Source organism: Falco rusticolus, chromosome 2 (genome assembly GCF_015220075.1).
Source record: "Falco rusticolus isolate bFalRus1 chromosome 2, bFalRus1.pri, whole genome shotgun sequence".
Classification (NCBI taxonomy): domain Eukaryota; kingdom Metazoa; phylum Chordata; class Aves; order Falconiformes; family Falconidae; genus Falco; species Falco rusticolus.
Genome location: NC_051188.1, coordinates 72,488,227 through 72,513,971, shown reverse-complemented (window position 1 = coordinate 72,513,971; position 25,745 = coordinate 72,488,227). Strand labels below are relative to the sequence as shown.

Sequence of the window (25,745 nt, the reverse complement as noted above, 5' to 3'; positions counted from 1 at the left end):
CAGGACATTTCTGAGACCTTCTTTCTACCGCTGCTCCTGATCCGTTGGCTCCTCCTTTCATTGTGCCAATATAAATGTTTTAACAGAAAAGAGGAACTTTTGGTGGGGCAGATTACAGTTCAGTATTTGTTGATGAGATCAAGCAAGACAAAGCCCAACAACAAAGGCCAGGACGACTGCAGCGAAGCAGGGGCTGTTACAGGAATTGGTCAATAAATATTTCCCACCAATTTGGTTAGTTTCTCTCTAGAAGGAATCTCACAGCCAGCCTGTTGTTCTTGAAGCCCTATAGAACCATACGGAAGAACAAAACCAAGCAGTTTAAGCTGCTCAGTGAACGCTTGACATGGAACTAGGACAAAACTGGTTTCTTACTCCACCCCCGATGTGCACACTTGTGTCCTGCACACCCACTAACAGCGGTTCACCCAGCTGTGCAGGTTCAGGCAGGCAGGCACACAGCCGGCTGCCTCACCCTGGTGCTACAGGGTGGTCTCAACAGGACGCTGAAATGCCGTCTCTTAAATAACGTCCCAAGTAAGCAGGGCTGAAAATGGCCACAGAGTAGCTGGTGTGACGTGGAGCGCAGAGCCCTCAGGAAAAAAACCAGAGTCCTGGTCTGTCCCACCCTCACTAACCGACTTCTGATCCTCCTGTCAAGACCAGCATTGCATTTATATTTGCTGAAACGAACCCTGGGACGCAGAGCCAGCCCCAGGCCCTTATTTGGCTGGTTACTAATGGCTAATTACTCGTCCTGGGTGATCACGGCTTTACGGGGGCGTTTCGGAAGACAAGTGACACTTCCGTAACAGGAAGATGCTACAGAAGTGAGGCTGGAGGGCCCAGCGCCACTCCAAGCGACGCTGGCTCCCAGCCTGGCCCCCAAAACCCCTTCCCGCCACCGACCAGTGACCGACCCACCGCGCCCCGCTTCCCGCCCCGCGCATGCGCCTCCTGCCCCCCGACATCCCTGGGGAATGCGGGAGGCTCTCGCGAGAAGACAGAGGGAAATCTCGCGAGAAGTGCTGGGAGCCCGCGCGGCGGCGGCGGAGGGAGGCTCCGTGGCGCCTCCCGGAGGTGTTGCCCCCTTCCCCTTGGCCGGGCGCTGCGGCCATGGCGACGCCGCTGCTGGCCTCGCCGGGCCGCCGCAGCCGGTTCGAGCAGGAGCAGGACCGGGCCGTCCGCGCGCTGGTGCGCTGCGTGACCGGCCTGCCTGAGGAGGAGCTGGGCGGCTCCCGGTTCCAGACAGCGCTGAATTTCGCTTGGTCCAACTTCAGGTCAGCGCCCGCCGCCCGCGCCCCGGGCCGGGGGGGGGGGAGCTCCGCGGCTGCCGTGGCTGGGGCCGAGCGAGCCGGACTCGGCGGCGCTGCCGGGGGAAGGAGCCCCGGGCGGGGCGAGGGGCTGGCGCCGGGCCGGGCCCCCTGCGCTGCGCTGAGGGACCGCGGTGCGGCGGGGGCCCCTGGCAGCCGCTGGTGCCTGCTCGGCTGGAGGGGCGGGGGGTGCCCCGCGGGTGCGGGGTGAGCGCGGCCCCGCGTCGCCCTCCGTGCGCCCCGTGCGGGGCAGCGCTGCCGGCCGGGTGCGGGCAGCGGGCCGGGCGCTGTTACTCCATCGCGTTATCACCTCGGTCTTTATGGGCTTTTCTCCTGATCCCTAAAAAGGTACTCTTCGACGTGCTTATTGGAGGGAGTCGTTATATGTAAAGAGCAAATAAAGAGAACTCCACCAAATCTAGATAAAGCTTCTGGCCAAGAATACTGTGCTGCTTATATGAAGGGCTATCAATATGCAGAAGATAATGTGTTTGATGTTATTTGAGCTTGTCATAAGCACGGTCTTTGTTAACCTGTAATACACATTATCTGCATCCCTTTAATTCTATTACACTGCCATCTAACATGGCCTTACTAAAGTTTTACACGCAGCTTTTTCAGTTACCACAGTTACCGTTTGTGTCAGCTGCCAATTTTTACAAGATCCATTTCCATTCCCATACTATCACTAACTGCTGTCTTTTCGTAGTTTTATGTACTTGCTTAACTTCATGCACCAAGTACCTAATCCGTATAAAATTGGAGGTTCTTACATTTTTTTAATGCTGTTTAAATCCATTTTTTGGGGTGAGCAGTAGCTTAACTCCATTACACCAAGTCAGGCTGTGAATTCTAACTACTAATAGGCTCAAATAAGACTATTTAATAACCAAACAGCCACTGGTCAACAGCAAAGAGGAGTCTGAGGTGTAGGAGAGCTGGGTATGACCTGTAGCCAGTGTTTTGACAAGTTCAGCTCTAAACTGAACTTTGAGGCGGCTAGTTGTATTCATTGGGAATGTAGGAATGTTATTTATAATGCTGTTTCCCCGTGTTCTTTGTATTTACCAGAAATATTTTGTGTAATGCATCATAGGATTGTGTTTATTGGTTTTGAAGCGCCACCAAAATAGGTGTTTGTAGCAGTGTCTGCAGATTGGTAATGGTAGCAGGGTTTCTTGAGCCAGGTAAATGTGCCCTGCCTTCCATATCCTTTTGTGACATCTTTCACTGTTTCAGTGACCTGTTTGCTTGTGTAGCTGTATGGTCTTTTAAGCTGGGGAATTGTTGGGTTGGTTGTTTGGGTTTTTTTTGTTTTTTGTTTTTTTTTTTTTTAAAAACCAACATGGCAGGAAAACAGGGAGAGTGATGCAGAGTTGACAACAAACTGTTTAGACAGGGAGGTTTGGGAAGAGGAAGGGGTTTGTGTCAGAATTGTTGTCTAAGAAATGTGTGTGTAATGTCAGCCTGAGATTTACTGATACCATTTTTCCAGACTGTGAGACCTTAGGTTGTGACAGAAACTCTTTAGTTCCAAATTTGTGAAACTTGTGGTTTGTATTGATAGATGTGATGATGTTTCTATGCTGAATCTGATGATTCAGATTCATGTTTCTATCTATGCAGCATGCTAGTCCTCCTCTATTCATGATGTTCCAAACTTGCCTAAAAAAATAGGTACTTTTGAGGTTAGGGTTATTAATTAAAGTTTTAAGTGATAGACTAAAGGTATTTCACTAATAACTTCCCTTAAGCTCATTTTTTTTTCTTTTCAGGCAGATTCTTGGTTTCGTTTTTTTAATTGTTGTCTTACCAGTCTGTTTTTCTAAATCTTCAAGTTCTTCTGCTTACCACCATTTTCCATTTGAACTAGTGATTTCCTATGTAAGCTAATGTGCTGTAATAAATGAGATAAGCTACATTTTCTTAACCTAAATGTCAGCTATGTAATTAATGTTACATTTTATTGTGCTTTTATTCTAAAGCCTTACACAGAGCTGAAATCAGACTAATGGGTCTATAGTTAACAAAGTAATTTTTTCTTTTCTTTAGTATGGGCATATCTTCATCCTCCAGTGATACTTAGTAAAAATGCTTTTTTACTTGCCTTAAAAAGCTTGCCTTATAGTTTCATTATCCAGTTCATTACTTGGACGTGGAGGTAATTTTAGATTGTCTTTCCAAATTCAGTCCATTTAGCTTAACTTTTGCTCCTGACTCAGATCCAGTACTTCTAATTTCTGTCTGTGGTCATGAGAGTTTTACCCCTGTGTTCTGTGCAGTTGCTGCAGCAAAATACTAGTTTGGCTTTGAGGAACTACATATAGAATATCTTGACCTTGTGCTCACTGCTGTCACATCATATTCCCTGGTTTTCTGTCCGTTTAACTGAAGAACTTTATTCATAAACTAACTTCTTCTGCAAAGTCCATCTTACCTTTCACAGGTTCTTACTTTGTCCCTATACATACCTTTGGTGGTATATCTTTATTTTGATTAAGCTCTTTTTTTTTTTTTTTTTTTTTTTTTTTTTTAGGCACTCTACTATTTATAAAGGAACTTATTTTGGGTTTAGAGGCCTTCCCCTGTGGGTGTTTGTTTTGCCTGTGTTTGTGATGCAAGTCCCAGATAATTTTTGTGTGTTTGACACAGATGCCTTTGACACTTCTTGATCTCCTTGCTCAGCTTGACTTAACTGACGGCATACTTTAATTGCTCAGTTTGCTGATACAGTAGTAATTTTCCACTCAGGTTTAAGCACTGGTTAAATGTAATCTGCATTCCATTTTTCCACCTTTAAGGTCAATCGTAGCTAATCCTTCTTGAGTTAGGAGACACTGAGATTAAATTCTTTTGATGCTTATTGCTGTTGTATTGCTGAATGAAGTATGCTTTATTAAACTACTAATGTCCTCATACATGTAAATCAGCTTTATTTTCTTACTTAAGCTTCCTTTTTAAACGTAGTCTAATACAGATTTCTTACACAGATTTCACCGTTTTCTTGATGTGAACAGTCACAAAGTGGAGAGGACGATAGAAGGGTAAGTTTTGTGCTTATGGATTAATAATGCATTGGTTCACTTTTTTGGAAACATTTTTGATACTATTTTTGTTATTAGAATTCATGAAAAATTGATAGTTCATTCTGACCTTGGAAAAGCTGCAAGCTGGAAGAGACTAACAGAAAAATTTCTGAACTTGCCACTCCCAAGTGTTGAAGAAACAAAGGTAAGTATGTTGCAATTTCCTTGTTCTTTTTTTTCAGAACTCTTGTGCTTATACTGACGAAGAGGACTTAGTTGTAATGTTGTGTTGGAAAATTCAGATGACTTAGCAGTGGAGTTTGCAGTTGCTGTTCATTTCATGGGTTTTCAGTGTTGTATTTTTTAATTTCCCCATTTATTTTAGAAACGTGTTTATTGTCTTTTCAGGGTTTCAGCACTTACATGACATCTCATTGCAGAGCACGTTTTATGGTCAACGTTGTTCTAATGTTGTAGCTAGAATCTAGATAGATCTGGATTCCCATCTGTTCTAAAACAATGGAGAACTGAGCAGTTCTTTGCCCATTTTTTTACCTCAAGTAACGCATCTGAATGTGTTGATTTTAGTATTTCCAAGTGGAGTGCTCCTGCTCTGTAGCTTCCTTATTGACAGTATGTATATATTTCACCTTTGATACACTTTGTATCACATCAATTTAGGATATGGACTGGATGAATATGGTAGAAGTTTTCTCACTTGGTCGCTTTCCAGTTTGGTAGTTCAATAGTGAATTTGATCTTTGAAAACTGAAAGTCCCTGATACTGGGAAATTTAAGCTTGTGATTTGAGAGGTGCTACTCCATGTAATGATACTCTTGAACAAGGCTGTGTGTTCTGAATTGTCATCTGATTTTACTTCTCATTGAACTGACATTTACCTCTTTGCACTGTTTTAGGTTTCTTCTAATTTGTGGGGAAAACCTTGGAACCCTCAATAGCTTACACATATCATCAGTAGTTATACTGTACTCTGCAGATTTTTGAAAAAGTACCTTTAGTTGTGCTTGTTTTGAGTCAAAATGAAAACCAACCAAACCAAACCAAAAGCCCAAGCAAGCACTTAATACTCGAATGTTGCAAGTTGCTAAGATTTGAAAGAGCCCTTTTTTTGTCCTCTTTTTTTTTTTCTTTCTTTTCTTTTGAAAATGGAACTGAGGGTAGATAATATCTCCTATTTGAGAAGTTAACCTGCATTTAGTTTTTAGCAGTGGCACATAACTGGGAAGACTGAGTATTTATCAGCTTTATGACTGGTAAGTGAAACACCAGCCTGCACATGTGATTCTGTCAATGACCTATTGGTGTTCTTTGATGAAGTCTTACAGAGTCAGTAATGTTCAGTGGGAACATACTATATTCCATATATACTAGATGAGTGTGATGCTGCTCTATCAAAATTTGAATTTATTTTTTTTAAATACAAGCAGCTGTCTTTCCAAAATAGCTTTGTAAGTGGGTGTATGTATGTGTCTAAGTGTATATAATGTAGATAACAGAATCTCCATGTGTCTGGATATGAAATGGTCTGCTGAAGAACTTTGGAAAGTTAGACTCAGGCTAAAGAAAAATCTTTCCTTAATAAGGAATGGTTATGCTGTAAGCAGTTATTAGGGAGTAAACCATAACACAAATCTCTGCAACATACCAGTGTTGGCACAGTATTCTAACCAGACTGAAAGCCAACCGCATTAGTGCAATACTGGATTTAAAGATGGATCCTTCATGCTTTGTGTAGATTTTCTGAGGGAAAATAGTGTGAACACGATACTAAAATGTAGCAATTTTAGCAAAGTGTTTTAGCCTCTGAAATAATCAGCTATACAACTAAGGGAACCTAAGACTTAGTTTCCTGCAGGCCAATTACCTGTGTCATCCTGCCCCATCCATGTTAATGTAGCTGTCCATTATTCCTTGTTCCCTGGTGACTTCTTAACTTTTATAGTACTTCAGGGTTCCTCTTAATTCTTTTCCTTATTCTCTGATTATCAGCTCACTAAGAGGTGGCTTATGCTGTGGCTACTTTTGGAGTATTTGTATATTGATTGGCAATTAGTAGGCAAAAGAGAATGGATAACATTCAATATCATGTTGCAGATGTTATTTTTGTAATTCAGGACTGCGGAATGGGAACTAATGGGGAGCATTCCTTCAGATAACAGGCTGAGTTTGTTCCTAACCAAAATATTGTAGACCACTTACTGACTTGCTTTTTCTTTTTTAATGTGTTTTGAAGACAGATACACACTATTCCATACTGTCTCTTCTGTTGTGTTTGTCTGATTCTCCATCCAACACCACCTATGTGGAAAAACCAAGAGTCAAAGAAGTGGGTAAGTTTACAAGATGTTTGCTAATATCTGTCATATTGCTAATGACAGATACAATCCATTAACACAATCTGATGAGAAGGACATTTTTCCTCTCCATTTTATTATCTCCTTCACTTCAAGGTGCTTTATTGATTGTCTTTTTGTGATTTATACATTTAAAGTAGCCTGCAAAGCTTTCCTGCCCCCATTTTATGTTACATCACCTAATGAAGTTTTCCAGCCACTAAAGTACATTGGGAGCTCTTTTTGGCTTGTAGTGCTATCACTTACCTACATTCTCCACCTGTTCAGCAGTGCTTACATGCTCAAAGCCACATAACAAGTTTCTATCCTGTCTCTTGTCTTGCACCTCAATAGGAGGTCTGTTGAAACAGCTTTGGTGATGTAAATTCCTATGTTCCCTATGTAGGCAAGGAAAGGGAAATACCTTTGAAGGTTTCCAGAGGGAGATCCCAGCTGCTTGCTTTCTAAAATAGGACTATTTCACTCACTGCCTAAAAATGAGGCTTGTGCTTAAGTTTGAGTGGATACCATCCCCCATTTGTTTACAGTGTTGTATCATAGACTGAAAGAAGAATATTTCAGACTAACCTAAAGAAAATCTTGCATCTTAAGATTCCTTTTTGAATGATCTCTGCACATTCCCTCGGCGGTGTTTTGAATGCACTTTCAGCCCATTCCAGGAATGTGAATATGAAGAGGTTATCTCAAACAACACTAATTACAGTTGAGTAAGCTTCATGTTTAAGATATAATATATTGTAAGTGTGATTGTTATTTTTAAAGTATTACATATCACATCACACGTATGTGGTGTCTTTTTCGAAGAGTAAGACAGTTCTTGCTTTATGTTGTTTACAGTCCAGGATCCTTGTGCATATGTAAATTATACATTTAGAATGTTTCCACCAAGCTGAATGGGACTAGTTGCAATAACTGATGTGTTGCATTCTTGCATGTTTTTCCAGGATTAAAGCATAGGGTAGTGTAACATAATGCAGATAAATGTGCTGATGGCACGCTATGTTGCATATTTTGAGTCTGTAAGCAACAAATCTGAGAACTAATAAATAAGGAATGTACGTGGTTGATATGTCACAATTTACACGTCATGTTGAAAGTATGTAATTTTGTTAAAGGAACAGTGGTGTAACTTTAAGTGGAAGGGAATGCCTTTTGATTTAGATTTAGAGTAACAAGGTAATTTTTACTTTGGAAATGTTTTTAGAGGAAAAGAGTTAATTGATACTTACTATTTATACATTTATTTTTTCTTAGAAAAGGAAGAAGAATTTGATTGGGGAAAGTATCTGATGGAAGGAGAAGAAATCTACTTTGGCCCAGGTGTAGATACACCAGTAAGTAATTTCTTAAGGTAAAAAACCCAAACTGTATAAACTGGTTTGAAGTATGTTAGAGATCTGGTTAAGTTGTATTTGTATGCTCTGCACATTCATTCTGGTAGGATTCCCCGGTATGTTGCTACTTACTTAATACCATGAAATATGCACAGACCCAAGCAGAATAACAGTAATACAAATGTTTTTGGTTTTCACCATGTTTTGACTTAGTCCTGCACCTAAACTGGCTCCTTCTGCTGACCCCTGCCTGCTCCTAATCAGAACTTGCTGTAGTTCTGTGATCTTTTCCAGTTCTCTCATTTGTCCATTTATTAATGTTATGTATAACTTAAATCAGTCTCTGGTAGACAGTTATGTTAGTCTTAGTGTCCTGGATTTACTTTATAGTGGAAGAAAGGAGAATAGTTTATGTTTGGCTTGAATAGGAGGTGAGTCTGTCTCCTGTGTTGTACTGAAGCGTATGGGGTTTTGTTGCACTTCAGGATTGGTCTGGAGAAAGTGAAGAGGAGGAAGACACTCAGCCTTTGAGCAGAGAGGACTCTGGTATTCAAGTAGACAGGACACCTTTAGAAGACCAAGATCCAAATAAGAAAACAGTACCTAACGTTTCCTGGAAAGGTTAGAATAAGCAGTAATTCTGATATAGTCACACATACTCAAACTTAGCAAGCTAATGCAGCTTTATTGTTCTTTATTGAGGTATTGTGTTTTAGACAAGTATTTGTAGTTTTAAGGTGTACCTTGTTGTTCACTACATTTTTTTTTGTTTTGTTATTTCTAACAGTAAAGAAGCAATATGGAAGGTTTGATCTGATTTCTGTTGTTGCTAATGGAGAAGAATTCTGTTTTATTTCTGTGGAAATGTACATGGATATTCCAATATAGAAAGGAAAATTTATACAGTAAATGTAGCACATAGTTGTATGGATATAACTTAAATGTTTATTATTAAGTATCGGAATGCTGAAATAAAACTTGGTTGACAGTGGAAACAGTTGACTCAGTTTTGGGTATGAAGCATTTTTTTTAAAAAAGTAATTTTATGTGATTAAAACACTAGTGGCTTACTCTTGAATGGCTTCAGGGGAGTATTAACTGTAGCTATATACTTTGCATAGAATGTTGTAGGATACAGGATACTTTGTGTAAGAAGATTTCATTTATATATGTTGTATAAGCAGTAGCTGTCTAACTGGGATTAGGTTAAGTTTTCTTGATAATCACATTTAAGAAAAAAATCCCGCTTTTAGGAAATGTTCTAGATACGTAATAAAAAGGAACATAGTAACAAAATTGATATTTGGCAGTTTATTTTTAAAGTCAGCTTGGTTTTGTAGATATTTGGGGATTGCTTGAGACAGAAGCATATTTTCTGAAGAAGAATTGGAAACTACATGTATCTCCAAATTTATTTTGTAGGACTTTTGCACCTTCTAGGAGAGGAGGCATTTCTATGTAGATTTACTTGTCTGTGATGGTATCGTATATATGAGTGCAGTAAAGTGTAAATAGTTGTGAATTATACTCCTTTGCAAAGATCTGTGATTCCCGCAGCTGAGTGGATAGGCATATCAATAACTTTTTTCCTGTGTTTTATAAGCATTTCCTGAAAAAATAAGAGTATCTCACAGTTTGTCACCTGTTTTCACAGTTGGTGAACCCGATGCTCGCAGCTGGCTGGAGCAGCATGTAGTTCCTCAGTACTGGACGGGAAGAGCTCCTCGCTTTTCACATAGTTTGCACTTGCATTCCAACCTGGCTGCAGTCTGGTAAGAAAACAGTATCGCTTATTCCTCACGGGTGTACAATGCTATGTAATGACTTTATTAAGCTTCCTTACTGTGGAAGCATGAAGTTAGTATAGTTATTACTGATTTAGTTGAAAACAGAATTAAAAGGGTACAAATTAATAAGATGAACAAATTAGCTGTTTTTTCTATTAATAGATTCTTCTCCTGTTAATAAGTTTTTATTACATTTGTCATATCAGAAAGAGGGCTTTCTTTTTTCAAAGAAGCAAATCTTATTGTTGAAATTTTTTTGGTTTGACCCTTACAAAGGTTTCCGCGGAACTAATATAGGTGGATTGTAAGTGATCCTGAAAGTGAGGAGTTCCCTACAGTTTTAACTTTTTGTTTGTTTCTGGTGCCTGCCTTACAAAGTTAGGCTTAAACACAGATTGTGTGTGTGGAAGGAACATAAAGCAGTATATCATTGGGGTTTTGGAAAGAAAATGAGAAGGATGTTCAGTTTAAAAAAAATAAAAATATCCCGATTCTTCCCTCTGTCCCAAATTCTGATGTATCAGTACTGCAGTAATACAGATCATTAGATTTGTCTTTGGTTCCTTAATTTAATGAATTTCCTAATCAAGGAGTTAAATTTATTTTAGGTTTTGTTGGTTATCTAGCCATTTATGAACCAATAAGAAATCGGGAACATAAGTAAAGCAATGCTGTTTCTGTTGTAGTGTTGTTAGCAGATGTGTGTTACATATATTATGTACGATATATAACCACTGTTACTTATTTTGAATTTTTGAATTTTTAACATGATTACATGAATTTTACCACTGATGATACCAACAAGTCAAAATACTGCAAATGCAAATAATTTTTCTATGTTTTGCTAAAATATGAAAAATACTGTGAAAGGCTTACAAAGAATGGCATAACATGGGATCATAAGAGAAAGTTTTTAGGTGGCTGTCAGAGTTTCCATTTCTTAATTAAACTTTTGGGCTAAAGTGTGAATTTTCTTGTATGGGTTAGGGGAATTGGCATTTTACTTTTTAGCTTAATGTTTTTAACAGAAAGTAACTACAAATTTTCCCAGTATTGAATAAGAAATAATAAAAAATTATCAAGGATCAAGAATTTAAAAAAATAATAAAAAACCCAATAAAAACCAAACCCACAAACAACAAAACAACACAGATTCAGTACTTCAGGTGTTTCTTACTTAATTGCTTGCCTTGCTACGTACAACTAGGTGATATTTGAATATTTTCCATAGTATTTTTTTTAAGAATATGAAAGCAATCTCTGCTTTTGTTTATACACTTTAAACGCCCCCATGAGCACTGAATCTACTCAGGTATGATAAGAGCAAAACTGAGCCTTAAGATTATTGTTTCATTCTTATTTTCCAGTGAATCAGCTGTTATTTCAGCCATTAAATTGTTTTCATTTCCTTTTTTCTAAGGGACCACCACTTGTACACCAGTGATCCTTTATATGTGCCAGAGGAGAGAACACTAGTCACTGAAACTCAGGTTATACGGGAAACTCTCTGGTAAGAGCAACATCAGAAAGCTGGCATTTTAAGTTCTAGTATTTCTTTCAAGAAAATGAGAGATTTGAAGTTGTGTGAAGAAAGAATTATTACTGAGCTTGCACCATAGCTGGCATAAAGATGATGCTTGTGTGTGTTAACCATTCACTTTCACAAAGAAGAAAGTAACTTACTACTTCATGTATGCATTAGTTCTTCAAGTCTAATTGTTAAGAGGAACCAACCTGTTCTTATCCTGCCCCTATGGATTCTTGGTACAGTGTCCAATTTTAGAAGGCAGGTTGGAGTCATCCTATAGCTGGAAATTACAAATGTCAGGGAGCTTTAGGAGATGTTTACTGGATGCTAGTGTTTTGTTGTTCTTGTTCTAACACAGCTTACAGTGTTAATTGATCTGTAGTCCCCTTTTATTTGAAGAAAAGAAACCTTTAGGCAGGGAGAGCTAATTGTTTTATTAATGATACAATTATGAGTCCATGAAGGGAAAACAATTACTCCTCTTTTTGTTTCTTTTCAAGGCTACTTTCAGGAGTGAAAAAGCTTTTTATATTTCAGCTGAATGACGGAAAAGTGGCTGTGCGGAATGATATTATTGTAACTCATTTAACACATGTAAGTTGTTTCTGAATCTCAGCTGAATACGTCTGTCATTAGGCAGATGTATTTTTGAGGAATAGCAAATTAAACTGCTTGTGGAAAAATTACATTTCCACAGTTGTGTTTTGAGTAAACCAAGAACATGCGATTTAATAAAACTGAATGGACTGTTCCCATGTCTGAGAACGTGATGAAGTGATAGAAATGGCAGAATTTTGTTACATTTTAATACATCGAAAAATCTTACAATTTCATTTTTAGGCTTTATAAAATGTAGATTTTAATTAGATGAGTCTAAAAAGTTTGGGGTTTTTTTTCCCCTAGAATTGCCTGAGATCTGTATTGGAACAGATAGCGGCATATGGTCAAGTTGTGTTTAGGCTACAGAAGTTTATTGATGAAGTGATGGGACACAGCCCGGAAAGCATAATGCATGGAACAGCTTCTACTCCAAAGAAAACTACTGAAGCCCCATTCAGAACCTACCAAGCTTTTATGTGGGCCTTGTATAAATATTTCATTAGCTTTAAAGAAGAACTTACTGAAATTGAAAAATGCATAATCAACAAAGGTACAGTGCACGGGAAATTTTACAAGAGGGGGGCACACAAGGAAATTTTTACAAGAGGGAAACATGAAAAACATTATGTGGATACATTTTGAAACTGAAAGATGCCATGCAGCATTTCAAAATCTCATTAATAGCATTGAAAAAATCTGATTTTCTCTTGAATGTTACTTCTATACATCTTTGGGTTGGTTTTTTTTTTTCAGATAAAACAGTCACACTTTCAATAGTAATAGATAAGTTGTCTCCCCGGCTGGCACAGCTGAAGGTGCTTCACAAAGTTTTCAGCACAGGAGTAGCGGAAGTGCCACCTGACACCAGAAATGTTGTACGAGCATCTCATCTGCTTAATACTCTCTACAAAGCTATTCTTGAATATGACAGTGTTGGAGAAGCGTCTGAGCAAACGGTAGGGGAAATCATTCCTTCCTTAATAGAACAACACATTAGAAAATGCCCTAACTTAGAATTCTTTCTGGTGATGGAGCACACTAGCCTTCAGCTACACAGGATTGAGGACAGATTTGATATCCATAATACATTATTACTGTTTTCTGACATGAGTCCAGTCAACCTGGACAAAATCAGATTTATGAGGAGATCAGCAGCAGTGTTTTTTGGAGAGGGGATGAACTGCGGGGAATCACAGGTCAGGAAGCTGTTACGAAAGAGGGAGCTTTGGAATAGCTGTCCCTCCTATGTCTGCAGATGATTAATCCAGTTAATGCTGAAATGTTGGGTTTTGGGGTTTTGCAGTAATTTGTTGATTATGCTGCTGAAAATATAGTCAATGTTATCATGTCCTTTTATTTTCCTGTTTTCTATATTATAAAACCACAGAATGTTTTATGACTATCCCTTACTGTTTAAGAGATGTTAGAGTGGAAAAAAAATGAAAACTGCTGTTTGGGTCCAACTGTGATGACAAAAGTAACAAGGGGAAGCATGCACAATGCAGGCGTCCGTTAAAACTACAAAAGCTGTAATTTTAGTTTAACATTTTCTCTTTTAAAACACTTAAGTGTAGTGTATATTTTATAAACTATGATTGCACAGTTGAGATGTTAGGCTTTGACATATTGATTCTAATGTTTAGTATAAAAAGTCACCCGCTTTTTCTTTCTCTCTTCCTCCCTCCCTCTAAATTCAGGTATCTCTTCTGTTCTCTCTCTGGGTTGAAACTGTGAGGCCATACTTACAGATAGTGGATGAGTGGATAGTCCATGGTAATCTGTTTGATCCTGCAAAGGAATTTATCATTCAGAGGTAGGGATGCTGATACTGGACACAGGTGACACTGGGCAAGTATGAATACAAACCCTGTTGTAGAACCTAGGAAATAGAAGGTGACAATAAAAGTAGTTTTTCATGTTTGTTATTTTGCTTAAGAAGAATTACTGTCTTGATGATACTTTTATAACTTGTCTTAAACTTCCCATTAGGGAAATTGCATTAGATACGGAGCTGTACCAGGTATTATTCCGACATAGAAATCAAATGTTTTGGTTTTCCATCTGGAATAAAGAATTAGCAGTCTGACTCTGAGTGTGTTGACTTCTAAAAAAACCAGTAAACTTTTTTTTTCAAAACCAAGACATTTGCAAAAATTACAAAATTTATTTTTTAATTCTTCTACTAATCTGTAGTTGTTATAAATCAAATGCTATTTAGACTTAAAATACTCGTTGCTTCCAACTTGTACTACAATATGGTGTCTTGAATTACATGCACATATCCTAAACATTATTTGAGCTGTTAATATTTCTTCTGCTTATATGCTACATTTTGCTGGTCCCTTTTTTGACAGCTTGAAGTAGAAAGTGAATATAGAAATTGGTTTTGGCTCATAATTACAAATCCGTTTTCCCCTGTCTGCCAAACTTAATTGAACCTCTGTCTGTTAAGGCAGGTCAAGGTGAGCATGAAGTAAGTGAACAACTTAAGTACTATTGTAATAGATCGTCAGTAGCTGAGATCATTAATGTCCTTGTTACATCCTACTTGACTTTTCTTTCTGTGGTTCTGTAGTTGTTTTCAGTGCTACCAGCAGGGGTGATTTCAACTTCTATTTATATTTGTGCTTCATTTTAGTTCATTTAGGCAATTTTTCATCTGACTTCAAAGACCAAACTGAGTGTCTGATGTAAACAATACAAAAAAGCAAAGTGAACTATGAATTGAGTTTCACCTACTCTACAGTTTTTCAGTTTTCCCAGTTGTAGTTGCTTCATTGTGGGTTTTAAATAAATCTGCAAGTCAGTCACTAATCATTTTGTTATTAAGGATGCATGTCACTATGAATAGTTAACTTCCGGAACAAATCTAATTATAATTACTCTCTTTGCCATGTTTGGGGGGTTTATTTGGCTACACAACTGTTTTATCTCTTTCGAGCTGATTCTTTATCCTGCTAAAGCTGTCATCCTTTCTAGAGGTGTCTAGATAGTTTGTGATATGAATGAACTTACCTTACATGGTTTTGACAGTGCTTCTTGACTATTTTAAGAGAAAAGCAAAGTACAGAGCAAAGATAATGCACATGTGCTAGTAATGAAGTTTTGTCTTTTGGAAAGGGAAATACTCACCAGCTTTTTATTTCTTTCCAGAAACAAAAACGTTCCAGTTAATCACAGAGATTTTTGGTATGCTACCTACACGTTATATAGTGTGTCAGAGAAGACTGAGAATGAAGAGAAGATGAGCGATAATGCCAGCGCTAGTTCTGGCAGTGATCAGGCCCCTTCAAGCAGGCAACACACTATGGTCTCTTTTCTGAAACCTGTGCTGAAGCAAATCATCATGGCTGGAAAATCCATGCAGCTGTTGAAGAATCTTCAGTGCAAAGATGGCTCTCCACAGCAGGCTGCGTCAAGAGGTGAGATGTCAGTTTGTGGGCTGTCATGCCATAGGGTATGTAAACAGTATAGGTGTATTTTTTTTGTAGTAGTGTTTCCATCATTTTAGAATAATATAGCACTCCATGTTGAGTGTCAGTATCGTGGCTGGAAACTTCCACTCTGATTGAAAACACCTACTTTTCCAATACAAACAAGTGAAAAGAGCAAAGTAATAAAGATTTGAGTATTCCCTTTGCTTTATTTTTTAAATTGCTTCAGATTTTTCTGAAACTTGTTTTCATGTGCTTGTAGAACTGTTTCTTTTTGTTATGAGACAAAAGAAAACAGCTGTATGTTCTAATAGTAAAGCTGTTGTTTTCCATTATTAATGGTTGATAGCATATGGAACTTTTTATTTTTTTTAGTGCTTACTAATTACTATTAGATTAAATAATTGAATATTTAGGATATTTATCTTGAATCATTGTAAAACCTTGTACAACAGTGTAACAAATGTTGATTTTTTTAAAAATAATTTTTTTTTGTTTTGCTGTTTCTTGATGTTAGTGGTAGAACTATTTATTTTGGAGACTCTCTAGGTTTATTTCCCACATTGGTGTGAGAATATAGTGTATTCTGGTGGATACTGAAGGGTTGTTTCAGGTGCTAAGCATTAACTGCCTTTGCACCTGAAGAAGGAAGTTCTCTAACAGTTTCAGAAATTTTTCATATTACAGACACCTGTTCAGCAATCTGTTTGAACATATACCTGTATTGGACTAGACCTACTGTTTTAGCAATACTTACTTCAGTATGTATTTGAGCTTTTTCCTCAAGTAAATGTTGGACTATGGAGTTCTTTTAGTTTGGATGTTTCCTCTTAAAATCTTACCATGGAATGTGTTGTCCAATTTAGATGCTGAACGAAAGAGTTTGTATACGCTGTTCTTGGAATCGGTGCAGTCTCGCCTGCGGCATGGAGAAGAGTCTGTTCCAGATATTATTACAGAACAGCAGGCCACAAAGCAGAGCCTGATAAAGATGCAGTCTATAGCAGAAAGACACTTGGAACTGGATGATGTCCATGACCCACTGCTGGCTATTAATTTTGCCAGGTAAATGAATAATCTTCCTACTGTGTTGTTGAGAGCAATATTCTGCCATGACATTACCAGGTGACATTTAGTAAACCAAATTTTTATTGCTGCTGCTGAAAAGAAGCAAGCGCAGAATAAAGAGGAGCACCAACATCAGTGACAGAAGCTAACTAAAGACTACCCTTGTGCTTAGTTAAGGAAAAACAAAATCTGCGAAGAATCTGCTACTCCTGTCTGTTATCGTAGAAAATGGGAGTAACCTAACATAACGGGCTTTTAGCAAATAAGTGTTTTAATAGTGAATGCTGTTGTGAATTCTAAACTTTTAAATGTGTTTGCTTGGAATTTGTACAAAAGTCTTTGATTTGTACCAAGTCTGTTCTTTGAAGAATGCAGCTTCAGTTGTGCTGGGCTTAAGTAATTTAACTTTAAAAGCCTTCCAAAATTCCTGTTAATTGCATAAAAATTCTTTGTTCTTCAAGATACTTATAAGCTCTATATGACTTCCTTCATTATGGAAATTAGCAGGAAAGATGAAGTCTGAAAATCTTTCTTTCTTTGTGATTACAAATAAGAAAATAGCTGTTTATGTGTTTCCTAAATACTAGTTGGTGATTTACATGTTTTCATTTCAGCCCTAGGAGGAGTTTGTTGTAAAGAAATCATAATTAATAGTAGATGAGACTATTACTTCCCTTGTTCATTGGGACTGCTCTGTTTTTCAAAATTGATAGATTAATTCAGTATCTGACTCATCCAGTCATTCAAGGCAGTAACTGCTATGAGCTGGACTTCTTTTATGATGGATTCAGGTAGCGAGTATCTTCTCACAAATTATTATAATAATTTTATCATTTCTGTTACAAACTTACCAAGTGCAGACTGCAGATACTCTCTTTTCATAACATAATATTACAGATAATATGTAGGGACTGCATATTTAAGGTGCCTCAAACACACTCATCCATGTGCGTGGTGGGCTTTTTTGTTTGTTTTGTTGTTGGGTTTTGCTTTTTTTGTTGGTGGTGTTCAAATATTTACTTTGTTTCTTTAATTGTATTTTTCTTTCCTGGGAAGTTTATCTGACTGCTGTATATGCATCATACAGTTTTAAAAGTTCCTAAGATAATGGGTTTGTTTATTAAGTTGTGGAGTGTTTGAACTTGATGTTATTTTTCAGAATTATTCCTCGAACAATTATGTGATTATAGTATGCCATCCTTTTTGACATTCTCATGCCTGGTCATACAAAAACAGTGTGGAGGACCACTGAACAGGCTTAATGTGTACTGTAGTTAAGAAACAGGTTTTATTACTGCTGCACCATATATTTTAGAGCAGAGGATCCAATTTTGATTAAAACTCTTGGTAGTGTAACATTTTGCATACCATATGAACTACAAACCTTCTTCCCTAAGTAGTTTGTTTTATTTTGAAGATTGTATTTGGAACAGAGTGACTTCCACGAGAAGTTTACTGGTGGAGATGTTTGCGTGGATAGATCTTCAGAATCCGTGACCTGCCAGACTTTTGAACTGACATTGAGGTCTTGCCTTTATCCCCATATAGACAAGGAATACTTGGAATGCTGTGGTAATTTAATGCAAACTTTAAAGAAGGATTATAGGTAAGAAAATAGATTTGGTTTTCCCAGACTTTTTTTTTAAATTACCAGTGGTATGCCATACACTAAAAGGATCAATTTTATGTTCTGTTTCTTCTCCAATTTGATAACCAACAATAAAATCATTAAGGAGGAAAGGGGTATCTAACATGATAAAATCCTGGGTGAAAACTTGGTCTAGCTTAAATCAGCAGCAAAACTGTCATTTGTCTTCAGTGGATATTCAATGGGGAAAATGTTTCGAACAAATGTTGTCATTTGAAACTGGAAGACAAATTTTAGGAAGCTGGAATATATCTAATAAGAGATTCAGTTATGCTACTAAAACATGTATAGTAAGCATAAGAGTATTATGTGGTACCCTTTATATAACAGAGTAAAATGTCCTTTTGCCTTTTACCTTTCATATGGTCATAAGTCATCATACTTTTAATCTCTCTAAAATACTTGATGTATTTATAGTCATAGTTCTTGTGAGAGTTGTAGCAGTACTGTTCTTCCTACTTTATCAAAAAAGGAAAATCCATATCATAACATTCTGGGGCTCTATATTAAAGTATCTTCTTAGACAGCTCTCCCTGAAAATTGCATCTCTTTCCATAAGTTATGTATATATAGAGAGGGACAGATTTTCCAAACTTCAAGCTATTTCTGAGAATTGCCTGGCCTTGTAAGATAGCTGAATACCATGAGCACTTCGTTAAAGTTAGCAGGGCTGTTCAAGCTTACAGGAAAAAATTGTTTGGTTATATTGTTTTCTGTGAATGTAAGTGAAGAAATGTCTGTTGGTTAAGCAAAGCATTTATTGTGGACTTAAGTTTGTGTTCAACAGTGAGTTCTTGTAGTGAGGAAGCTTTAAGTTTTTTTGTTCCTGTAACAGTTGAGCTTGATTTCAGTTGCATGATTAAGACTGAGGGAATGTTATATATTTGTTCCTGTTTAGGCTTGTAGAATATTTGCAGGCAATGAGAAACTTCTTCTTACTTGAAGCTGGAGATACCATGTATGACTTCTATACGTCTATTTTTGACAAAATTAGAGAAAAGGAGACTTGGCAGAATGTTGCTTTCTTAAATGTTCAACTTCAGGAAGCGGTTGGGCAACGCTATCCAGAGGACAGTGCAAGGTAAAATGCAAAATCCTGCAAAATATAGTTTAGTGATGTTTCTTTCACACCTACCTGTACTAATGTGCTTAACTTCCATAATGCAATACTAATTATTGCATACTCATTAAAAAAATCTGTTCTAATGAAGTTTTGAGTTGTTGTCATCTTTTCTACCCAAGTCTTTCAGATTAAATCAGACAGTTGGTATTTAGCAATAGGAAATTAAAAAAAAATAATGAAACTAACCACTAATTAAAAACAGATTATCACCAATTAAATCACTTGTTTCCTTGAATAGGTTGTCTATATCATTTGAAAGTGTTGATACGGCAAAGAAGAAACTCCCTGTCCACACCTTAGATGGTTTGACATTAAGTTACAAGGTAGTAAGTTAAAATTGCTGTAGTTCTTATTCTAGAACATAATGTGAAATGTTGTATTAAAGAGACTTACATTTTCTGTCTTGATTGTTCTCTCCTTTTCTTAGGTTCCTTGGCCTGTGGATATAGTTATAAGCTTAGAGTGCCAAAAAATTTACAATCAAGTTTTTCTGCTCTTACTGCAAATAAAGTGGGCCAAGTATAGTCTAGATGTTTTACGATTTGATGGTAAGAAACATCTTCAGTGAAAGATACTCTAAAAACTTGTTCTGTTGTCTGAGAATAGAAATAGTCTTCTGGTTTCTGCAGTAAGTAGTATAAACCAGTTAGAATATGATTAATTCTAGAAAATATTAATCTCTATTAGCTTTGCAAATTAGATGTATTAAGCAGGGCATATTTTTCACTTCAGCTTCAGGGACAACAGTATTCATGCATTCCCTTTGTCTCTGATTCAGGTCTAGTTAGTTGTATTGGAAACTTGTTTCTTCATTCCTCAGTCTTTGCTGTTGAAAGAAGGTCTGTCTACCACACCCAAATGTTTTGCTTTATGTATAGTCCAAGTTTTTATGACTAATGCCTTGCAAACAATTTAAGAAAACAAGATGAAAAATACTCTATTAGAGATTGAAATGGTAAGCTCGACAGCTGGGAATACATACTCTAAGCTGCAATTTAAGTACCTGGGGACTGTGGAAAGAGATCTTTTGGTGTCTCCTTCACCAGGTTAATTTTTATACTCTTACTGTCCTGTATAAAGTAGATGCACGCTTCATGTTGTAGAAGAATAAATTAGAAAGTTGATGGGTTCAACTGCGTTTTGTACACCAGTTAAGTCATTCTCTTCCTAAATACACTTTTTTGTGTATACTTACTTAGTTTTTTTATTGTTTATATTTTATGGGTATGGCTTTGTGCTTAAATTTTTTTCCCTTTGTATATACACATTTGATAGTATACACATTTTTAATGTAGATTTTTTTTTTACCCTTTCATATAATCTTTAGTTCCTAAATAGCATTTCCTATTCTAGTATTTATCAAATTACATTGTACATACACTGTCAAACTATTCATGGTATTGTTGCTATATGTTAATAACACACCTGAATTGCAAGAAAAATTTTACATCGGTATTGTGTGTAGAATAATAAATAACACATTTCACTTTTAAGTGATATTTTAGCTACAGTTTGTCTTCATAAGCACTTCAGTATACTAATCTTGCCTTTTCTTTTTAGAACTAGTCTGTGCTGCAGAAAACCCAGAGGCAAAGGAAGGAACTGTAGTAGAACAAAGAATGCTTCCTCTATTTGGAGTGCAAACAGAAAGTATAAAACAACAAATACATCGCATGTTCCTCTTAAGAGTGAAACTTATGCATTTTGTTAACAGCCTGCACAACTACATCATGACTAGGGTTTGTCTTAAATCACAATTTCGTTTATATTAAGAATGTGTAACTGGAGATGCAATATTAATTTTCCTTTAAAAAAGCAAAATCTTAGTCTAATGTCCTTTCTGCAAAATGATTTTGAGCTAACATGTTTCAGTTTTAACTTGGCAGTTTTAAAAGCAGTAATTCTAAAAATGCTTTAGAAGTTCTACATGCATATGATTGATCTTTGGATGTTACTAGTTCTTTTTGTTTGTTTCTCCCAATGCTAGAAGACTGAAGCACAGTCACGTAAAAAACAGGTTTCTGTAAGCTGTTACTCTCTTAAGAGCTATTATGCTTACAGAAGTGTTACTACACATTTTAGTTAAATGGATCCTTCTCAAAAACCTCTAGTATGGAGATCCAAAAGTGTATACATGACTTCTCAAATATGAAGATAATGCACGTAGACTCATACCTGCTCTGCTATTACTATTGCATTTTTTTTGCCTTCAGTAAAATTAATAGACTCCAAATCAGCTGCTCTGGGGATAGTCTGTCTGCCCTTGTGCAATGGCAGTATTCCCATTTGTATAAGGAATGTCATTGTGCAGTTATGAGAAGGCCTCAAGTTGTTTGCTATTGGTGGTAATTTGGAGGGTGAGCCTAAAATTTCAGATGGAAGAATGAATGAATTGGGCAATTTTAGGCTCTTAAAACAAACATACAAAAGTATTGGAAGAGAGTCACAAGCAATTGTGTGCAACATAGAATTTAGTAATTGTGGTTGTCTTTTTAAGATTCTTCACAGTACAGGCTTGGAGTTTCAGCATCAGGTAGAAGAAGCCAAAGATTTAGATCAGTTGATAAAGATTCATTATAGATACCTGTCTACAATCCATGATCGCTGCCTACTGAGAGAAAAGGTGGGTGAAAAATAATGGCGATATTTGATATATTGAGTTTAGCAGGACAAGAAAATAGTTTAGTACTATTTGTCCGCCTATTTTGCAGGTCATACATACTAAGCAATATATAGGTACTCTTGAGGAGATGGTGGTAGCTTTTCCAAACTTAATATTGAGATCCAGTTTCCCTTGCGAGTCTTGGCTTAATTCTGTCAAGGAGAGAAGATATATATAAATTATTTATATTGGATTTTACACGACTCATTTGTTTCTAAGAGATGGGTGGATTTAAACTGAAATAGTTAATGTCATGAGGATTATACATACTGGTATGGCAGGAAAGGGAGGTACATGAATAGCATGGTAGCTTTTTATTCCACATACTATCTGTGCATAGTCCTTACTGAAATAGTCAGCCATGAAATGAATTAGAGAGCAATTGCCAAACACAAATTAAATTTGGAAAAATCACATTGTACTTAAGAGATTGTTTCTGCAGACCACATTAAATGGCATGGGATACCTTTATATTGCAGCTTAATAATGAAAATTTTTGTGCTTAACAGTGGATTTCTGACAGTTGTTCCTTTTGGTTTAATTGTTATCTTAGGTGAGCTTTGTGAAAGAAGCTATAATGAAAGTATTAAATTTAGTACTGATGTTTGCAGACCGCTGGCAGGCTGGTTTGGGGGCTTGGAAGTAAGTATATATACCTAAAATTCTACATGGTCATGATTTCACAGCTCAGAATGTGATTTTGAGGTATTTTTTATGTGAAATAACAGGACTTTGTTCGGTGTTTAACAGCAGAGCCTGCTGCCGACCAGCACCCCCAGATGCCTTTCTGCAGGGCTGCTCTCCAACCATTCTTCTCCCAGTTTATACGTTATACTTTAGCTAGTGTAACCTGCTGGTTGAAGGATGAGTCATAGTGGGCAAGTCTCCAAGGCTATGTCTAACACTCAAGGGTTGATCTGTGGCCCTGAGGCCCGCTGGTGTGGACAGGCTTAACGTCCATGTGTTTCAGGACTAATTCCATTTGGCACAGATGCTACCTAGAACTTAGATCCCGTTGTCCTGTGGCATCAGGAAGTTGCTGTTTTTGGAGTGCTTTTCTGATAGGAAGTGTCAGAAATAATTTGTGAAGGCTGATAGATTGAAACTCAGGATATGTGCTTGTGTGCTTTTGGATGTGGCAGGAAAAAGTCATAGCTGAAGTAGTGTCATCCCTGTGCTCTTAGGAGAGGGGAAAAAGGAGAGACTATTGTGAACTACATCATCTCCCTCCTCTGGTGAGCACTAGCTGGCACAGTCCAAAGTGGAATTTGGTAATTGGCTGATAGTGAAACAGTGTGGGTGTCCTTTTATTTGGCAGTGTTGGTTTATCCCAGGGAGCTCTGAAGCAATAGGCACCAGTAAAGGATGTCTTGAAATACAAAGCTATGTAGGAATAATAGTTGTCAGTTGGAACCACATGTTTCCTCCTAGTCGCTTCAGGGATTTCTAGGATGATGAGTAAATTACTGATGGCATTGTGATAATGTGCAGATGCTCCTGACAAAATTGCCTTTGTTTTCTAGAAGTAATATACACAGGCATGACTGAAAAATTGTAAGTTCAAGCCAGGATACTATGCAAAGAGTACTTTTGTCATTTACTGTAAAGTTTTGGTCGTATTTAGAAGCTAATGTAGTGGCTACTCTGTTAAGCATTCCTCTTTAAAACTGTTTTGTAGGATGGAATCCATAGAGAAGATGGAATCTGATTTTAAAAACTGTCACATGTTTCTTGTAACTGTTCTCAACAAAGCTGTCTGTCGAGGCTCTTTTCCACACTGTAAGTACATGAGACTTTTCACATACCTGCACTTACTGGGACACAAGCTTTATTAGGAGCATATTTACATTTTAATCTGGTTTTGTTTGTCAGTACATATTAAAGACTCTCATTTTGTGAGGTATTCAGAGGGACATGAAGCCTTACTTCTTAATAAATTAACTTCATTATTTTTTAGAGTAGTCGTGTCCTGCTTTTTTTATGACGTCTATCTTCAGTTTACCTGTTTCCTCGATGAGGGAATGTTCATGTAGCCAAGCAAGTGACAAGCAGTTTACTGAACAAATGAATGAAACTAAGTTCTGGAGAGCATAGAAGAGAATTCTTTTTATGTTGGGTGACAGCTGTGATGTATCTTGAACAGATAAAATTTTAATATTATGGTGCCTCAGCTGCAGCTGCACCGACCTCCTTGCTCTGCCCACTTGTTGGAAGCTACTTCCTTGGTAGCAGAAACAGCAGAAGATTACATATCTCTGCTTCTATTTGCAGACTGATATTAGCTTAATTGCTAATCAGTGCTAGTTTGAATTGGGGGGCAACTGCTAAATGGAGTTAGCTGGGATGTAGGTGCATGTTCTAAGAGATTTATATACCACGTGTAGGTGAGGTGCTTAGGCATGTGGTTTAGTGCTGGACTTGGCAGTGCTAGGTTAATGGTTAGACTGAATGATCTTAAAGGTCTTTTCCAGCCTACATGATTCTATGATTCTAAAAGAGTGCTGCTCAGTTGTTTATGTACAGCAGTTAGTATTTCAAACGAAGGAGCTGATTTCTTACCAGTTCTTACCACCTGAGATAACAAATTGATAACTGATGATGAAACTGGTGAAATATTGTCTAAACTGTCAGAGATGCGTAAAATGTCTGTCTGAAAAAAATCCTGAACTGTTAAAATTTGAAAAATAAATGTGTATCTTCCTTTTAAACTACAGAATTGAATATTGCAATAAATATTTACAGACTGCTGCAAATGCAAATATTAACTACTTTTTTATGGTTTGGTTTGCAGTGGAATCTTTAGCTTTGTCACTGATGGCTGGCATGGAACAAAGTTAACACCTGAGTATTGAATTGATAAAGAACTGAAAGCAGCATTTATGCTGAAATCCTCTTGTTAAAAAACTGTAAGCATTACACTCCAGTTTGAAATGTGTTTAACTAAATGATGCTGATGGTTTGGAGCTGTGTAAAATATTTTAAAATGTAAATAATGTACAGGTATTTAAGTGTATTCGTTGTGGCAGTATTTTTTTCTGTATGTATATGCTTCAACATCAAAATACATGTATAGTGTAAAATTCATCCTGTATAAACAATCTTACTTGAAAATACGTAAAATGTATTTTGTGCGGTAAAAATTATTTATTTTTTGTTTAATTATGAATAATTGCTGATTTTCTTTTTCCATTAATTTTGCAGCTTTCAATAGGCCACAGGGCAGTGTGGAGTGGTGTGACTCAATTCTTATTATTCAGAAGGTCGATTGAGTTAATTTTTGGCTGTTGAAAAAAAGGCTAAGAAGCGTTCATCTTATTTGCTTAGTGGTCCTTAAGAACTCTTTGGGAATAGTTGACTGTTACAATAAGCAGATGTAAAAAATACAAGATGAACTTATCAAAATGAATTATTGCAGGCTATAAAATACCAATATTTTTTATGTTAAGTGACCAAATGCTTACTAATTTTAGTGGTAGCTCTTGTCAGTTTAAGTAAGGTCAAGATCACAGTGTGTAATGTATTAATTTTAAGTATGGGGATTGTTGAGATGTTTCAGAGTTGGTCATATATGACTTGACAGTTCTCCTCCTAAGCCTTTTGCAAACAAACCTGACATCTAATAGCTAATCTCATGTAAAGCAGCAGATTGTAATACAGAAGGGTGCATTTCTAGAGAAGTAAACGTGGAATGTGTGTTCTGCAGAAGATGACTTGCCTGTCTCCTCTCTGTGAAAGTTTCTCTGTAATTCTGGCATCGCTACACTTGCATTTTAAAAGTGAAAGTCATAGGCATTTAGTTATTTATTTGAATAAATAAAAGATTTAATAATTGGAATTTCACCCTTG

At 37.1% G+C, this 25,745-nt stretch overlaps 1 protein-coding gene across 5 annotated transcripts; it reads left to right on the top strand.

Moving 5' to 3' along the window:
- The first annotated feature begins 1,031 nt into the window (after positions 1 to 1,031).
- TUBGCP5 (tubulin gamma complex associated protein 5) lies at positions 1,032 to 25,745 on the top strand. 5 transcript variants are annotated; one of them, XR_005102578.1, is made up of 25 exons: positions 1,117 to 1,280; positions 4,304 to 4,357; positions 4,436 to 4,544; positions 6,595 to 6,691; positions 7,307 to 7,417; positions 7,970 to 8,049; positions 8,535 to 8,670; positions 9,704 to 9,821; positions 11,257 to 11,346; positions 11,865 to 11,958; positions 12,268 to 12,514; positions 12,718 to 12,920; positions 13,662 to 13,777; positions 15,118 to 15,386; positions 16,265 to 16,463; positions 17,884 to 18,072; positions 19,013 to 19,195; positions 19,476 to 19,560; positions 19,665 to 19,785; positions 20,798 to 20,976; positions 21,735 to 21,860; positions 22,453 to 22,541; positions 23,578 to 23,678; positions 24,691 to 24,805; positions 25,101 to 25,745. XR_005102578.1 is itself a non-coding variant. In XM_037376969.1 (24 exons), the coding sequence occupies exons 1-24, from the start codon at positions 1,117 to 1,119 to the stop codon at positions 24,735 to 24,737; spliced, it is 3,207 nt and encodes a 1,068-aa protein (XP_037232866.1). In that variant the 5' UTR covers positions 1,032 to 1,116; the 3' UTR covers positions 24,738 to 25,745. The 5 variants fall into 5 exon arrangements, 4 of the variants coding, with proteins under 4 accessions (XP_037232866.1, XP_037232868.1, XP_037232870.1 ...); XM_037376969.1 differs by having other exon boundaries at positions 1,032 to 1,280; positions 24,691 to 25,745; XM_037376971.1 differs by lacking the exon at positions 7,307 to 7,417 and having other exon boundaries at positions 1,032 to 1,280; positions 24,691 to 25,745.

What these genes read in the sequence shown, in the direction of transcription:
- TUBGCP5 (XM_037376969.1), top strand. Translation starts at nt 1,117, where the DNA reads ATGGCGACGCCGCTGCTGGCCTCGCCGGGCCGCCGCAGCCGGTTCGAG. An exon ending in ACCAAGAGTCAAAGAAGTGG is followed by an intron (nt 6,692 to 7,306) that starts GTAAGTTTACAA and finishes TTGCATCTTAAG; the next exon opens with ATTCCTTTTTGAATGATCTC. An exon ending in GAGAAGCGTCTGAGCAAACG is followed by an intron (nt 12,921 to 13,661) that starts GTAGGGGAAATC and finishes CTCTAAATTCAG; the next exon opens with GTATCTCTTCTGTTCTCTCT.